Source organism: Suncus etruscus, chromosome 3 (genome assembly GCF_024139225.1).
Source record: "Suncus etruscus isolate mSunEtr1 chromosome 3, mSunEtr1.pri.cur, whole genome shotgun sequence".
Lineage (NCBI taxonomy): Eukaryota > Metazoa > Chordata > Mammalia > Eulipotyphla > Soricidae > Suncus > Suncus etruscus.
Window position 1 is genome coordinate 20,720,806 of NC_064850.1, and position 17,527 is coordinate 20,738,332.

The 17,527-nt window shown below is 53.3% G+C and overlaps 2 protein-coding genes across 3 annotated transcripts in view; one reads left to right on the plus strand and one right to left on the minus strand.

Annotated features, from left to right (window-relative positions):
- Positions 1–16,407, plus strand: part of VASH1 (vasohibin 1) — a 967,981-nt gene extending 951,574 nt beyond the window's left edge. The window contains exons 2-8 of one of the 2 annotated variants that reach the window (XM_049770451.1): positions 523–947; positions 7,001–7,089; positions 7,842–7,898; positions 9,226–9,300; positions 12,076–12,457; positions 14,553–14,665; positions 15,546–16,407. In XM_049770451.1, coding sequence (XP_049626408.1) covers positions 651–947; positions 7,001–7,089; positions 7,842–7,898; positions 9,226–9,300; positions 12,076–12,457; positions 14,553–14,665; positions 15,546–15,618 — 1,086 coding nt within the window. In that variant the 5' untranslated portion in view covers positions 523–650 and the 3' untranslated portion in view covers positions 15,619–16,407. Of the gene's footprint in view, positions 1–415; positions 948–7,000; positions 7,090–7,841; positions 7,899–9,225; positions 9,301–12,075; positions 12,458–14,552; positions 14,666–15,545 lie in introns of those variants that run through there. The other variant, XM_049770450.1, reaches the window with a different exon arrangement.
- LOC126004088 (peroxiredoxin-1) overlaps positions 1–17,527 on the minus strand; it is a 1,184,503-nt gene that overhangs the window by 1,052,294 nt on the left and 114,682 nt on the right. The gene's annotated exons all lie outside the window — the stretch shown is intronic.

Sequence of the window (17,527 nt, forward strand, 5' to 3'; positions counted from 1 at the left end):
CCCCTGGGGTGCCCAGGTCCAGGCGTGCAACTGCAGAGGCCTGGAGTGACCCCCCCCCCCAAAAAAAAATAATATACCCCGGTGACACCCGAGCACGCGAGCCTTTTGTTGTTGTTCTCCCCCAAACTGGAGTTTTGGGGCAGCCCCAAGCTGCCTGCCTGTGTACCCGTGCCTTGGCCCCTTTCTGCGGCTGAAGGTCCCCTTCATCATCCCAGCGTTGTGACCTCAGTTTCTCCCTCTGACTTGTCTTCTTTCTTTTTATTTTTTGCTCATCTTTGTTCTGCCTGTCAAACCTGGGGGCTTGCCTTTGTGAAGGCTGCCAAGTTGGGGTGCATTCACTTCACCCCCTTTCTCTTAACTGAAACACATCTCTTAAGCCCACCCTGATCACCAACCACCCAGCTCTGTCCTTCACTTGCCACAGACGCACTGATTTTCTTTTTATTTTCTTGTTCTTTTTCTGATCGAGTAGTATTTTATTGAAAGGAGCCACGCCCTGGTTTCTTAAAGGCACCTCTTAACTGTTTTGGCCATGTGTTGTCTCTGCAGCCCATGTGTGGGTGACCTCCTGTGAAGCACCTATATTTTTTGTGGCCTCCTGGCAAGGCCTCCCTCCCACCCAAACATTCCCCCCTTCAAAGGCTTTGAGGATGCCAGGAGGGAAGAAGGTGGCCGGGGGTGGCCCCCCCGCAGCTGCGGCCCCTTCTGGGCTGCCACGGCGTTTGGAAAGCAGCGAAGGGGGTGCCACCGTGGCCCCCCGAGACGATGAGCCTGAGGAAGAAGGGGAAGAGGACCTTCGAGATGGAGGAGTCCCCTTCTTTGTCAACCGGGGTGGGCTGCCAGTGGACGAGGCCACTTGGGAAAGGATGTGGAAGCATGTGGCCAAGATTCACCCCGATGGAGAGAAGGTGGCCCAGCGGATCCGCGGGGCCTTGGACCTGCCCAAGGTGAGGGTCTTGGGGGAGGACGAGGCTGTCTTGGTTTTCATGGGGCTGGGATAAGCCACGCTTAACTTGATGCACTAGATGGGCCTTGGAACGGTAAGATGGAAAAATGCTGCACCTAACCAGAAGTTTTTCACAGCTGGCCTTAGTCTCTATTGGCCAGAGACGCTGCTTCCAGCCATGGCAAGAAAACCAAAGTAATAAAATCGATGTTGAATTACCCTAAAATTCACTTATATGTATCCTTCCTTTGGAGGACAGAGCAGATTAAGTAACATGTCCATCCCTGGGTTCTGAATCTTATTTACTAGGCCAGAGACAAAAGGGCAGAGAGAACCCCAGCATAGCTCAGGGGCATGGGGCCTCAGTTGTTGAGAAATATTTCCATGATTTTATTTTCCCCTGAATTCTCCAACAGTCTTGTAAAGTAAGGGCAACTGGGACCCCTTTTATGATGGGAAAGGAGGAAGTGCTGGAAGAACTTGAGGTCCTTTGCATGCACGGTTGGTGGCAGAATTTGAACTCAGCCCTGACCTGGAGGTTCCAGGCCCTTTGCTTTGCTAGACACTAGGTTTGGGGCAGGAGCTCTGAGGGAGACTCCAGCAGTGTTCCAGGGCAGCCCTGGAACTCCTCAGTGACTGTCCTAAGCATGCCACCATGAAGGTCCAGCCTGCAGCTCATTCATCTTTGTCTTGCCAACGCCTCCTACGAATGGCACAGAACAGACACTTGTATGTGTTGAATGAAAAGGCACGAGGGCCCGTGCTGGGAGCACTAGAGGCAATACAAGCCTGATTTCTTGACATTATGGTAGAGACCGAAAGAAGATTGGCTCAAGCACAGAACCTGAGGCCTGGGCTGGAAGCTATGGGCAGAGGTGAGAGCCCAGTGTGCAGTGCTGCCTGCCTGTGTGAAAGAGGAGGAGAGAGAAGGCCAGGACAGCAGGCAGGGAACAGGGCATGCACCGAGACACAGGCATAAGGCTTCTGTTGTTTGTTGTTGTTTTACCAGGTTCTTAGTAGAATCTTCAGAAATTGTCTTTGGGGGGGGGGCGGCACGGTGGCGCTAGAGGTAAGGTGTCTGCCTAGCCAGCGCTAGCCTAGGATGGACCCCTTCGATCCCCCAGTGCCCCATATGGTCCCCTAAGCCAGGAGCGACTTCTGAGCGATTAGCCAGGAGTAACCCCTGAGCGTCACTGAGTGTGGCCCAAAAACCAAACCGAAAAAAAAAAAAAAAAAAAAAGAAATTGTCTTTGGGAATGAGGGTTTTTAGAGATTGGAGGCTGAGTAGCTGCCTGCATTTTTAGGGAAAACAGTTAAATTTGAATTGCTGAACCAGAGCGATAGATAGCACAGCTGTAGGGCATTTGCCCTGCATGCGGATAACCCAGGACAGATTCAGGTTCGATTCCGGCATCCCATATCATCCCCCAAGCCTCCCAGAAGTAACCCCTGAGTGCCGCCAGGTGTGGCCCAGAAAAAAAAAATTTTTTTTTGATTTGCTACCAGATCATCCTCGATCCTAAAGTAGAGCTTTTTAAAAAACTTTTTTTTTTTTTTTTTTTTGGTTTTTGAGTCACATCCGGCAGCGCTCAGGGGTTGGTTACTCCTGGCTCTATACTCAGAAATAGCTCCTGGCAGGTTCGGGGGACCATACGGGATGCCGGTCTTCGAACCTTCGTCCTTCTGCATTCAAGGCAAACGCGCTACCTCTATGCTATCTCTCCGGCCCCTAAAATTTTTTTAAATTCAAAGATCACTTTGAAAATAAAGATGAAATAGAAAGCTAAGAGAGGCCACTTGGAGCAACTATTTAGAAATGGAGAGATGAGCACAGTGTCTCTGCTCCTACATGGAGGGGGCATTCCAATGGGACTAGCAGGGGCATTCCTATGGGACTCCCCCACCCCAGTTTGTATATTGTCCACTGTGCACTCCTTACCTCCTCCCCTATCTAGGACCCTCCTAGGACCCTTGCTTTCCTATGGTAGGAAGAACTCTGGGGTCCCACTTACAGGAGGGGGCTATCCTGGCTCTTCGCTACCTACTTCAGGGACTGGGAGCTGTCTCTATGGGAGCTGATGCCCATATTAGAGGGAGGTTGGGGTGTGCAGGGGGGTTTGATTTTTGTTTATGGGCCAATCCCTGGTGTTCGAGAGTTAGTGGTTTAGTTACTTCTGGCTTTGTGCCCAGGGATCACTCCTGGTGGTTCCTGAGGGACCGTAGGAGATGCTGTAGGTAAAATCCATGCAAGGCAAGTGCCCCTGTATTCTATGCTATCTTTCTGGGCCTCAGGAAAATATCCTTTAAAACAGTGTTTCTCAACCTTTTCTCTCCCTCTGCCCATTTCTTTTCAATCTTGTATCCTTCCTGTGACCTCCCTGTTCTATTGTTGACCCCTTAGTGTCTTGCCACGGTCCCCCATTGACATGATTTTCATCTTGGATTTTCCTGGGCCCCACAGGAGGCCATCTGGTCCCCAGCTGAGAAGCACATTTTAAAAATTGAATACTAGTATTGAGTGTTTAAAGTACTGCTGCTTCTCAAAGGATGGCTGCTCTAGGATGAATGCTTTCTGTGCTTTCTTTTTTGTTTTGGTTTTTGGGCCACACCCGGCGACTCTCGGGTTACTCCTGGCTATGCACTCAGAAATTGCTCCTGGCTTGGGGGACCATATGAGACGCCGGGGGATTGAACCAAGTTCCTTCCTAGGTCAGTGCATGCAAGGCAAATGCCCTACTGCTTGCACCACTGCTCAGGCCCCTGGCTGCTTTCTACTTTGCAAGTAGAGGACTAGGTGTCTTTGGGAAGATCGGGGAGCTATCCCCAGTCTCTCTCATCCCCCCACTGCACCCCACTCCTCCACGCAAATAAGCATTTTCTGGCTCTCAGTTTGATCATGGGCAGTGGTTGACCATGGCCTGTGTTGAAGGGGACCAGGTCATTCGCAGTACAGAATGTGACTTGTCTGTAAGCATGTGCACGTATGTACAGGAAAGTGGTGTCCGCCAATTGTAATGGTCACTATGGGAGTCTCGGAACTATTGTACAGACCTTCCAGCTCTGCCCCAGTGGTGGCCACAAAGGCCCTGCTTCAGATTCTCTGGTCTTAGGGAGAGTCTTAAGGACTTTCTTGTCCCAGAGCAGGGCCAGGTGTCTGCCTGGTTGGTAGGTGCTGAGGCCTTCATGGGGACCAGGGTTGGCAGCCATGGACCTAAATGGACTTCAGTATCCAGTTCCCTCTGCCTAGGGTGTTTCTGGGAATTTATAGGACACTTGATGTGAGGAGTGGGACACCCCCACCCTGCCCCCCATGCTGCTAATGAACTGTGAAATCATTTGTCTGTGCTTCTCCAGACATCCCAGCCAGAGCCTTGAACCTGGGCAGTCAGGTCCTCAGAGCACTCCCATGGACAGGGGGTGGAAGGCAGGAGGAGGGTAAGACTCTGTCCTTTTTTTTTTTTTTTTTTGGTTTTTGGGCCACACCCAGCAGTGCTCAGGGGTTACTCCTGGCTCTCTGCTCAGAAATAGCTCCTGGCAGGCACGGGGGACCATATGGACACCGGGATTTGAACCAACCACCTTAGGTTCTGGATCGGCTGATTGCAAGGCAAACGCAGCTGTGCTATCTCTCCGGGCCCAAGACTCTGTCCTTTTGTAGGGCTTTTGTCCCCTTGGGATTATGACACCAGTATGGGGGAAAGGGGAGTGTTGTGAAAAGGGAAATCACTTCTCCAGATAGGTGTCAACCATACGCTGGGGACTTCCACTGTGGACTTCCGGGCTGGCCAGAAGCACATTCCATACTAAGCCTCTGGGCTGACCTGATCTTACCTCCTGCATCCATGCCCTTTTTTTTGAGGTCTGAGGCATCTGTCAAAAACTGCCAGACTGTATCTGCAGCATCCACTTATCCCCACCACCAGCCTCTGCCCCCCCACCCCTGAATGTACCCCACATCAAGGTCACTTCTGTCACTTCTCTCCCTCCCCCACCCCATGTGGAAGCCTCAGCACTGCAGCCACTTTCATTGTCTGTAAGACTGGGCCTGGGTCCAAAGCAGCAGTACAGCAGGTAGACACTTGCTTTGCATAGAGCTGAACCAGCACCCCGTCTGGTCCCCAGAGCCCATCAGGAGTAATTCCTGAGTGCAGAGCCTAGAGTAAGCCCCGAGCGACGTGAGGTATAGCCAAAAAAAGAAAAGGAAAATAAAACACTGAGCCTGTGGGCTTAACTTCTGTACCTCAAAGGGGCTGTCTCTTGTACCCTGCTTTTCTCAATGCTCTGACTTACTCTTCCTTCACCCATACCCTGAGCCAATCTGCCTGAGGTCCTCAAGGCGAGAACTCAGAGGGTGGGCTTAGCCTTGAATTTCTGGTTCTTGTCCCCTGAGTAGCTTGTTAAAAAAAAAACAAAAACAAGGGGGGGGGGAGCGGAGAGATAGCAGAGAGGTAAAGGTGTTTGCCTTGCATGCAGAAGGTCATTGGTTTGAATCCCGACATCCCATATGGTCCCCCAAGCCTGCCAGGAGTGATTTCTGAGTGTAGAGCTAGGAGTAACCCCTGAGCGCCACCGGGTGTGACCCAAAAACCAAAAAAAAAAAAAAAAAAAAAAAACAACAACAACAACAAAGGGACCTTGGTTCATTCTTCTTTTTGACTTCTCTCATCCTTACCAACCTCTTGAAGCCAAATTGCCAGGTTTGGGCTCCCCAAATTCTGGACTCCTTCCTTCCTTCCTTCCTTCCTTCCTTCCTTCCTTCCTTCCTTCCTTCCTTCCTTCCTTCCTTCCTTCCTTCCTTCCTTCCTTCCTTCCTCCTTCCTTCCTTCCTTCCTTCCTTCCTTCCTTCCTTCCTTCCTTCCTTCCTTCCTTCCTTCCTTCCTTCCTTCCTTCCTTCCTCCCTTCCTTCCTTCCTTCCTCCCTCCCTCCCTCCCTTCCTCCCTCCCTCCCTCCCTCCCTCCCTCCCTCCCTCCCTCCATCCCTCCCTCCCTCCCTCCATCCCTCTTTTTTTATGGAGTAACCCTGGCGGTGTTCAGGTGTTACTCCTGGTTCTATGTTCAGGAATTATATCTGTTGGTGCTTGGGAGACCATATGGGATACCAGGGATCAAACCTAGGTCGGCTGCCTACTAGACAAACACCCTACCCACTGTGCTATCACTCTGGCCTCATGGACTCCCAAGTTTCTGAACAATAGTCTGGGCTTCTGCCTGGATGTCCAGAAGCCCACAGCCTGTGTATTCTCAGTCTGAGGGGGCACTTTCCTACCATCCTTTCCTCTTTCTGGGCCACACTGTCCCTTGGTAGTGACACTGGTCCCTGAGGAGAAGGGTGCTGGTGGGAACAGGAGATGTTGAAGGAGAGCTGAGGGTCCTGTTCCAATGAATCCCCTCTAGAGTGGTACATTAGACTCACAGCAAGACAGTCCCCACATGCCCTCTGTGCCCTGTCCTCTGCTGCCAACTTATTTCTCAACACTTCTGGTCATGACTGGGAGGTCTGGTCAGTGTGATATTTGGGTACAGATCACAGACCTTAAGCCTCTCTTCTCCTGCTTCCTCCCCTTGAGCAGAAGGGAACAAAGGCCTCCACAGCCCTCTGCATCCCCACTGGTTTCTCTGTCCTCTCCCATGCTAGTGAGGATGTGGTCATCCCTTATGGGAGTACCACAGGATGAGAGTTCTGAGAGAATCAGTCAGTTCTGATCTAGTCCCCAAACCAGAGTGAACCCAAACACTTATGAACATGGCCTCAACACTGCTGTTTTTATGAAGCCTTGCTTAAAATTTAGATCAGCTGTTATGATGCCCGTGTGTTTGTGAAGTTCTCAGGCACCACTGATACAGAGACCTGAACCCAGCACATGCTCCAGGGAGGGAGACCTCTGGGACACAAGTTGTCCTGGGTGGTAGGAAACTCTGAGGGAGCCTGCGAAGGAGGCTGGTGGGGATCAGAGCCCCAGCAGCATGGATCCTTGGGGGATCTTGGGAGACCATTCTGGACTAGGTACCTGGGCATGCTTCTTTCCTATGACCAGAGCTCTTTTCCCGTCCCTAGGTCCCCATACCGAGTGTGCCTACGTTTCAGCCCACTACACCCATCCCCGAGCGCCTGGAGGCCGTGCAACGCTACATCAGGGAGCTGCAGTATCCTGTCACCCATGGGCCGGCCACCCCAAGCTCAGTCAGGGTCTTAGTGCCAACAGAACATGTTCCCCAGGGCCCCACTAAATCCCCTGTCTGGCATAGAAAGGGGGTGCTGTCTAAAGAGGCCTGACCCTCTCCAGCCTTTCTCTGTTCCTGCTTCCTTCTCTTCGGCAGAAGAGAACAAAGGTCCCCAAAGCCCTTGACATCCCCACTCACCCTTCTGTCCTCTCCCCACAGCTTCCCACTGAGGAAGCCTGGTCAGGGCCTGCTTTCACCCTCCCCAGCCAGCCCCTGGGACTGAGAGACAGCAGAGACTGGGAGGAAGAGTGGTATGAAAGCTGGAATGCTGCTCCTGAGTGTCCCCTCTGGCTACACAATCTCCATTGCAGTGGAAAGGGCCAGGCTGGACTTAGCACAGCTGACCTGGGAATCTCCTGCTCAGGACCCAGGCCTGGGCTTCCTACCTTTGCTTCCCTCTGCAGTCATTGCGGGGAAGCAAGCAGCATGAGAAGCCCAGGGCAGTCAGCCTGGGGTGAGGGCACAGGGGCTAAAGTGCCCAGAACAGGGAGAGGGGGTCAAAGGGAGACCAGCTCTTCCCATGCCAGGAGAACCAAAGGTCACAAATGGGAGAACCATACCTGATGTGAGGGGGAGAATTCTCAGCCAGTACCCCAAGATAAGGGAGACAGGGTGAGCAGTGGCCAGACAGGCCTTTTCCACACCCAAACAAGAAGCCCTTAACTGGCCCCCAGGTACAATCACACAGGGACACAGTTCTTTGAAATTAAGAAGAGCAGACCTCTGACGGGGTAAGTGTGGGTGCCTCTGGCCCAGTCCTTCAAGATTAGCAGCCCTCTTTGGGGAGGAAGCCCAAAGAACCTCTGGTAGTTCACAATGCATGCTGGGACAAATGTTAGAGGAATCCCCCAGGAACTTCATGGGTGTCATCAGGGGAACCCTGCTGAGAGGAATAGTCAAGGTGCCCCATATTGTAAAGGGAACCCTAAGACCTTTGTTTAACAGTCACCCCTCACTCCAGTGATTTTACTGTTGATAAAGGGTAGATGAGGGAGGCTCAGGGCTTTTCCAATGATGAGGAGCCTAGCAAGAATAGGTCTCCATTATCTCCATTCCCTGCAGTTGCCTCTGGGTCCCCATCATGGGGACCTTTTGTGTCCCCCTTCTGCCAAAGTGGCCTGCCTGGTCATTGGTACAATATCCAGAGTCAACCAGCTGCTTTGGAATTCATTGCTCACTTCCCATTCCATTTGGTGTGAGCACACCCCTAATTGACCCCATTGTCACCACTGGGGTCTGGGATCTCAGCTCCATTTCCCAGGGGTTAGAAGACCCACTGCCCTCAGCATGCCAGTTCCACCCTGGGCTGTGTTCCTTTGAAAACCTCTGTTCTGTATCAGCGGTTTCTTAAATGCCCCTCTTGGAGCTCCCTGGCTGAATCCTGGTCCCCAGATTCAGAGCTTTGCTCTGATCTATGCCCTTGTGTGCTTTGGGCCCTTTACTGGGTCTGGGGGAGTCTGGACTCTCCAGCAGAGCCCGCAGCCAAGCCACATTCCCAAACCAAAGGGCTATGCCAGAGAGGAGAGAGGATATCAGTGGAGAGACAGACAGACTGAAAGTAGCCCCAAGTTCTGCGGTCAGGGCAGGCCAGGGCGTCTCCCAGAAGCTTGCAGCCTGGGATCCCATGTCCGGGCCAGGCAGCTGGCCAACATGGGGGCAGTTGCGATCAATGACAAGCTCTTCTGAGAAGCTATCTTTGCTCAGGCCACCTCTGGGCGCCTCTGGGCGCCAGGAAATCACTCTCCCCAGCTTCCTGCCCCCAGATAACCCTACAGGAAATTCCAGCTTCCAAAGATGAGTCTGTGGCTACCAGCCCCCTTCTTCCTGCCCCCAGCTGGAACCTGGGGAAGAAGGAAGCGAGAATAGGAAGGTGCTTCCTTCTGGGTCTGCACGGCTGTCTTTTCTCCCAGACTCTATACTCCAGACTTGGTGGGGCTGGGCTGAGCTGAGACCATGTGGGAGGGAAGATAACCTCTCATTCTTGCAGCTCTGCCTCCCCTACTCTCCCCCACAGAGGGATGAGAGCTCTGTCCCCACATTTCTGCCTCCCTCCCGCAGGCTGATGGACCTGGCCAAGGAAATGACCAAAGAGGCTCTGCCCATCAAATGCCTGGAAGCCGTGATCCTGGGAATGTATCCTGCTTTGGCCATGGGCAAGGGCCATGGTGCCAGCTGCCTCCCCTGGATGAGCTCCAAGACTCCCTCACCCCTCTCCTAGGCGTGAATGTGGCCCCAATATAAGGACATTGAATGTGGGGCAGGCCCTGGGACTCCATGTCTCACTTCACAAATTCTCCAAACAGCCCCTTGTTTGACTCCTGGGGACTTGGTAGCCCTGTTCTCTCAGGACCCTTGTCTTGCATAGGGCTGTAGTGCTGTTTGCACAGCCCTAGTACTTGGAACAGGCAGGTGGTCTGTGAACTATTGGTATCTCCTGGCCATGATGATGATGGAGAGGGCCACAGGGTCTTCAAACAGAGCTGCTTTTCCAAAGAAAAAAAAGTATCTGGTTACCTCTCCCATAAGGGAGAATGGGGTCACCAGAGTAGTGAGCAGGGGACAGACAGGTGTGTCCTTAAGATCAGTCCAGTGTATCTGCAGTGAGAGCCAGATAAGGGAGACAGTTATTGGTCCATGCTTTAGCCCTAACCTTTTTTTATTTTGTTTTTTTTTTTGGGGGGGGGGGCACATTCAGTGATGCTCAGGGGATACTCCTGGCTACGCTTTCAGAAATTGCTCTTGGCTTGGGGGACCATATGGGATGCTGGGGGAGCGAACCATGAACCATGTTAGGTTCCTAAGTTAGGGCTTGCAAGGCAAATGCCTTACCACTAGCGTCACCGCTCCAGTCCTAGCCCTAACCTTTTGACTTTGTTTTTATTTTGTTTTTGAGCCACTCCCTGAGTGAGCTCAGACCTTACTCCTGGCTCTGTGTTCAGTGATTAGTCCCGGTGGTGTTTGGGGTATTGTAGGTACTGCCAGGGATGTCATATTTGGGTTGTCCATGTTCAAGGCAAGTGCCCTACCCACAGTACTATCTCTCAGGCTATTTTCATATTTAATGCAAATATTTGTTTAGTTATATATAATATAAAATGTATATATAATTGGTAGCAGCAATCTTGAGAGAGGAGTGGCAGGTATCAGGGCCTCTCTCAGAAATGTTAAGCCTTGGGTCTAGCAGTATGCCTGAGCCTGATGGTGTTCAGGGACTACCAGGGGTCCACCTGATGGTGCTGGTGGAAGCTCCAGAGCTGGGTTTCAAACTCAGGGCCTGGGGCATGCTAAGTCTGTGTTTCAGCACAGAGCTCGTTTCCAGGAATTTTAAGTTAGAACCAAGATCAAACAAGATACAGAATCTGTGTCCAGCAGCTTCATTGGTCACCAGCTTGAGCCTGATCTCGTTTGCCCTCTTTACCCCTCACAGCTCCCCCATTCCACAGTGCCTACTGTTTTACACTACTCTGTCCATCTCCCCTGGTGAGTACCTAGCTTCATGCAGCAGCGGGCATTGTGGGGTGCCCATCAGCAGGCCCACTCCCTAGGAATGGTCGAGGAGAAGACAGCAGAGATGAGGAGTACAGCTTCTCCCAAGAGGACTGCTAGCAAGAGGGTTACCCTTGTCCCTTAGACATAGCTGCAGGGCATGACAGAGTACGTGATTGTTGCTCCCTTCCCTCCCCCCCCCCCAGAGTTTTTTTTTGTTTTGTTTTGTTTTGTTTTTTTTGGTTTTTGGTTTTTGGGCCACACCCAGCGGTGCTCAGGGGTTCCTCCTGGCCGTCTGCTCAGAAATAGCTCCTGGCAGGCACGGGGGACCATATGGGACACCGGGATTCGAACCAACCACCTTTGGTCCTGGATCAGCTGCTTGCAAGGCAAACGCCGCTGTGCTATCTCTCCGGGCCCCAGAGATTTTTTTTTAAAATAATATCTTTATTTAAGCACCTTGACTACAAACTAGATTGTAGTTAGGCTTCAGTCATAAAAAGAACACCCCCCTTCACCATTGCAACATTCCCATCACCAGTGTCCCCAATCTTCCTCCTCTCCACCCCTGCCTGTATTCGAGACAGGCATTCTACTTCACTGACTCATTAACATCTATGGTCGGTGCTTCCGACCCTCGTCTCTATTGTCTCTGGGCATTATTACAATAACGTCTTTTATTTTTATTTATTTTTGGTTTGGGGCCACACCCGATGACGTTCAGGGGTTACTCCTGGCTATGAGCTCAGAAATTGCTCCTGGCTTGGGGGACCATATGGGATGCCTGGGGATCAACCGTGGTCCATCCTAGGTCAGTGCTTACAAGGCAAACACCCTACTGCTTGGGCCACTGCTTCAGCCCCTGTCTTATTTTTCTTAAAACCCATAGATGAATGAGACTTCAGAAGTTTCTAATGATGGGAATAGAGGCTGCCCTCAGTGCCCCCTTCACAACCCACTCTATCTAGAGCACTACATGGCAGTACCCACAGTCCAGGAGCAAGAGTCCGCTGCTCCACCTCTCCTTTCAGAGGACACTCCAGGCAGGCAGGCTCGGGGAGTCTGGAGATGTTTCAGCATCTCCTTGCTGGCAGTTGGTTGTGTCTGCCAGTTGGTGAACCTTGTGCTGGCAGGAGCATGGCTGAGTGACTGAGGTGACACTCAGGGTTTGCATGGCTGATCCTCCGCGTGTCCCTCCCAGCTGATTCATTCACATCTCAGCTCCTCTGAGGGGGGCGACAGTGCTAGGGCCTTTAGGTCTGATGTGGCCCATGCCAAGGGCAGCCACAGGAGCCAAGAGGGCCATTGCCTTGAGTAGGTGCCTCCACCTGCACTTGGGCATGTCCCTGAGTTCGAGGCCCCCTACCACCACCCCAACCGGGGTGTTTCTCCAGCAGTTTCCTTAGCTGGGCCACCCGCCAGTTACCTCACCAACAGCATGCCCACCCTGGAGCGCTTCCCCATCAGCTTCAAGACCCACTTCTCAGGGAACTACTTCCGCCACATTGTACTGGGTGTGAACTTCGGGGGCCGCTACGGGGCCCTGGGCATGAGCCGTCGCGAGGACCTGATGTACAAAGCTCCGGCCTTCCGCACACTCAGCGAGCTGGTGCTGGACTACGAAGCTGCCTACGGCCGCTGCTGGCATGTGCTCAAGAAGGTGAAGCTGGGCCAGTGTGTGTCCCACGACCCGCACAGCGTGGAGCAGATTGAGTGGAAGCACTCAGTGCTGGACGTGGAGCGGTTGGGCCGCGATGACTTCCGCAAGGAGCTGGAGCGCCATGCCCGGGACATGCGACTCAAGGTAGGGGCAGGCCCCCAGGGCTGGAGAGAGGAGTACAGCGGGGAGGCACCTGCCTTGCACATAGGGCCCAGTGGTCCCCAAACTATGGCCCACAGGCCACATATTTTATTTGTTTCCATTTTGTTTATTTACTTCAAAATAAGAAATGCAGGGTGCATAGGAATTTTGGTTTTTACTATAGTCCGGCCCTCCAGTGGCCTGAGGGACAGTGAACTGGCCCCCTGTTTAAAAAGTTTGAGAACCTTGGGGCCAGAGAGATAGCATGGAGGTAAGGCGTTTGCCTTGCATGCAGAAAGACGGTGGTTCAAATCCTGGCATCCCATATGGTCCCCCGAGCCTACGAGGAGCGATTTCTGAGCATAGAGCCAGGAGAAACCCGTGAGCGCTGATGGATGTGACCCCCCAAAAAGTTTGAGAACCACTATTAAGACACAGCCAATGTGGGTTCAGTCCCTTGGCATGGAGCTGCATATGGCCTTCCTAGCCCTCTAGGAGCAAGCCCTGAGCATTGCTAAGTGTGCCCCCCCCCTCAAAAAAATGCAAACAAGGTAGAAGATCACACTTCCATGCCCTGGAATGCCCCAAACCCTGGGAGGATTTTAAGCCAGTCAGCTCAGGTGGCAGAGAGGAAATGCCAGGGCCTGAAGAGGCTGGACTTGGGTAGAAGGAAGGTGGCCCCTTCCCCAAAAGAATGGGATGCTGCCCTCCAGTGGGAGAGGTCACATGTGGTCCTCAGCCTGTCTGGAGGGAAGTAAAGAAGGGTCCTAGCAGCCCTTTTCATGCCTGGATCCCGTCACTTCACCTCTATGCACACACTAGGGCAGGGGGTGTATAAATGACTGAGCAGCCATACGAGGTAAGGTCAGGGCCACAGAAGGGTTTGGGGTGTCTGTACTTGGAGCAGGTGTGCCCCAGCCTCACTCAGCAAGGCAGAAACCTAGAGTCTCCCTGGCCCCTCCCCCAGGGCCTGCTAGACCCTGGCCCCAATCCCTGCTACAGGACTCTGGCCCTCCCCATGCAGCAGCCTGGCGCCACAGCCTCAAACTTGGCATTTGATGTTGGCATTTGGAGTTGCCATACTGGACTCTGTGAGGGGGGGGAGGCTGCTTGTGAGCTCTGAGGGTGCAAACTCTGCAGCGCGCCCAGAGATTTGCTTAGAGACAGATTCTGGTGCAAGCACCAACACTGACTGTTGGTGCATGGAAGACCCGGAGCAGAATGCCATGGCAGCCCTGCACCATAACCTAGGGCACCACAGGTACAAGTGGTTGCAGCCAGCCCTACTGATGTGGGGGTGCAGTGCTCCCTTCTCCCGGGAAGATCCTCTTCTGCCTGACTCTGCCACCCCCCATCCCACCCCCCCACCCCCCGCCCAGGCCCCTAGCTTTGCTACTGGAGCATGGTTCTGTCTCCATGGGGAGTTGACGCCAAAGGTCCCCATCTTTGGTGCTGACTCCTGATCCGTTTGGTACTGAGGATGCCCCATATTTCAGGCTCTTTTCTCCAGCAGCCCACATAGTAGTCAAAGTCCAACTCTGTGTGTCCTAGAAAGGCTTCCGTGCCTTTGTATACTTCTTATTCATCAGTTGCCAGCCTGGAGTCTGCTGTTCGAGATCCCAGTACCTCTCTGGCAGCTGGCAGAGCACCACCCGGAGCTCCGCCTGGCTGCCAGCTCTTGGGCCTGGCTGGAAGGATGGTGGCTCTCTTCTTGAGGTTTATTACACTCTTCTCTCCACATTCCTGACTAGCAGGGATTGCATGGGCACAATATGAGCACACCATACCCTAGCAGTTTTCGTACCTGGGGAATGGGTGAGGAAAGAACAGGGAGACAGCAGAGTATAGCTGGGGGCTCCCTAGAACCCCCTTCCTGATGGAAGTGAGTTGTCTGCTAACAGTCTGGACTCCTCAGCAGGGACATCAGTGAAAAGGCTGCAGGGCAGGGCAGCTCTGGGGTTCATTTCTAACGCTGCTTCACAGAGCCCCAGATTTGAGCAGCACTGAACCAAAATTGCCAAGACTGGCCCTCAAGCCCCCGTGAGCACTTCTTGGGAGGACCTAAAATAAAACAATTATCCTATTTCTTCCCACCAAGATTGGCAAAGGCACGGGCCCTCCCTCCCCAACCAAGGACCGGAAGAAGGATGTTTCATCGCCACAGCGGGCCCAGTCCAGCCCCCACCGCAGGAATAGCCGCAGTGAAAGGCGGTAAGGGATGGGGTACATGGAAAGTTTGAGGGAGGCTGGTCCCTCCCCTGATGTCCTAGTTTTTTTTTTTTTATTTTGGGGTCACACTCCTGGCTATGTACTCAGAAATCATTCCTGGCTTGGGGACCATATGGGATGCCAGGGATCAAACCTAGATCCATCTTGGATCGGCACATGCAAGACAAACACTCTACCACTGTGCTATTGCTCGGGCCCCTCATGTCCTAGATTTTTGTTTTCTCTCTGCCCTTCTTTTCCCCCATTTTCTTATCTGCCCCACTGGAGGGAAGTGATTTGGGTGGGTAGAATCCATTTGCTTACACTACCTTGCTTGGATCAGCCATGTAGCTCAGGCCCATGGTTGTGTGGTAGGTCTGAGTGGAGGGTCTGCTATGGGCAGGGAGCGTTCAATTTCCCGAATGTCCCCAGGAAGGGTGGGAACTGGTGTTCTGGACTCAGCACTTGTCCCACCTGCCTGCCCGGGTTCTACCTTGATCTAGATGACAGAGGTGCCCATTAGCATCATTAGCACCAGACCAGCACTGTCTCTGCTGGGTTCCTCCAATCTTTTCTGGCACTGGCTTTAAACTTCACGGTCTATGAGCTTCTGTGTCATCAGGGGCCCCCAGACACTGTGACCAGGAGGCGGCATCCCTGAGAGTATTGCCTTGCTGCAGCTGGGGATGGAAGTGGGTGAGAGGTTGGACCACTTGTGCAGGCAAGCACACAAGGGCCAGGGTTCCTGAAGCACCTTCTCAGCACTACTGCTGCACTCAGTGCTCCCTGCAGAATGGGGTAGGGGACACACAGCCCCAGTGCCAGTCTTCTTGGACCAGCCCGACTCCCACTCCTACCTTGCCCTCTTTTTTTTCCCCCACAGGCCATCGGGTGAGAAGAAGCCGGCTGAGCCCAAAGCCATGCCTGACCTCAATGGGTACCAGATCCGGGTGTGAGAGGCAGGCATCTCTCCAGGGAGCCAGGATCCACTGGCCAGAGCCAGCCTTGCCCGTGGGCAGGGAGGGGGCACAGAGGCCCACTTCAACCCCCCGCCACAAGCTGCTGCCCCTCTCACTGAGCCAAGACCCCCTAACTTTGGGCCCAGAGGCAGTATTTTCTTTGGAGCTTTTAACTTGACCACTGAAGTGTAAGGTATTTAGGTAACACTTAGAATGAACGGATCTGTGAACAGCTGAAGGGCTTAGGAAATCCAAGTGCCATGTGGACTGCTAAGAGGTGGGCACAGATTCCACTGGTGCTGGCAACTGGTGTCTGAGATTTGGGTCAGCCTGTTTGGGGAAACTCCCAACCCCACTTGGGCTATGGAGAGGGAACTCTGAGTCGGGGAGGGGTGGGGTATGTTTGCCCACTTCTGCCAGCCCTGGCAGAATCATCCCAGGGAACGGAAACAGGGTAGGAATCCTGGGGGTGGGGAGGTCCAAAGCAAAGCACAGCTGAGCAAGGGCGTGGAGCTTGGGAGGGGCCTAGTGCTTGCACAGCCCCACGTGGGGTGGCATGAGGTGCTATGGGTGGGTGATGCTGAACTGCCTATGAGGGTGAGTGGGCCTGAGTTCCCAAATGCCTACCCTGGGGGACACTTGCTGGGTCCCAGCCAGCCCCCCTCGCCAGCCCCGCTCTCCCTAAGGAGGGTGTGAGCTTTGCTCCGGGTGGCATGCCATTGGTGAATGGGCTGGTCTGCTGGGGTCAGGCACCCAGGCTGGAGGCAGGGTGAGACCTAAGGACCCTTCTGCTTATCCCACTGTAATGTCAGCCCCTAAAAGGATAAGAGAGCCAGGCCAGGATGTTTGTGTCCTGGGTGCAGTCTGGCCAACCCATCTGGGTTCATGAGGAACCCAGGAGTGAGCAGACCAGTGGTCTGTTGGGGATGCACCCTTTGTGTAGTGTGGGCACGGGGGAAGGTTCTGGAGTCCCACACAGCCAGGTGGTGTAGGAAGTGTGGGGCACAGATGCAGATGAGGAGAAGCAGAGAATTGGCGGTGAAAGTGAAAAGGGTGTGGAGTTTGGAGTCTATGGCTGCATTGGGGAGCAGGGAGCTCCTCATGCTGAAGTTTTCAATTACAGATGCTGCATCTGCTTGGCAGGAAGCTCTAGGGAGTTCCAGTTGCAGAAGAGCAGCTGGATGCAGTGACTAAGAAGGTTCCTATTTACAGATGGTTCTGATGGAGTTAGGGCAATGTCAGTTGGAAGCCAAGGTCATCTGGGGAAAAGGTCACAGAGATGCACTAGGCAGAAAAATGAAAGTTTTAGGCTTGTCACAGAGCCCATGGGGTAAGGGAAGGTCCTTGCCACTCAAGGCCCTCCCAAGATGATCATGCTGTGCTCTGCCCACCATGCAGTGAGCAGAAGTCCTTGGGCTAGAAGTTTTGGTGAGAGGACAGAGGAAGCAGCGACTTCAGCCTGCAGGTAGCAGGGGGTAGAGGGAGGGGTCCCGTTCTGAGGGTCAGGAGTGTCTTTAACTACCACAGCTATTGGTCTAGAGTCGGTCCATGAGGTGACTCATCAGGTTCCTATTGGGTATGGAAGCCGTGAAGAGATGCCTTACTCACCACCAAGCAAACCAGCCTAAGGGGCAGGTGACCCCTGAGTGACAACCCCATCCTTCATGGAGTGGGCCTGGCAGTTCTGGCAATGCTGACAGCTGCTCCATGTGAGGCTGAGACCCAGGCCTTTCCACCACCCGGCTACTGGGGAGGGCTGACACCCCAGGATGACAGGGCTGTGGGGAAGAGCCAGAAGTAGGGTCAAAGGTGTTCTCTCCCTCCTGCAGCCCTAGGGGAAAAGCCGAGAAATAGGGGTGATCATCCTCAAGCTGATCTTCACCCGGCACTCCACACCCCTGCCCTA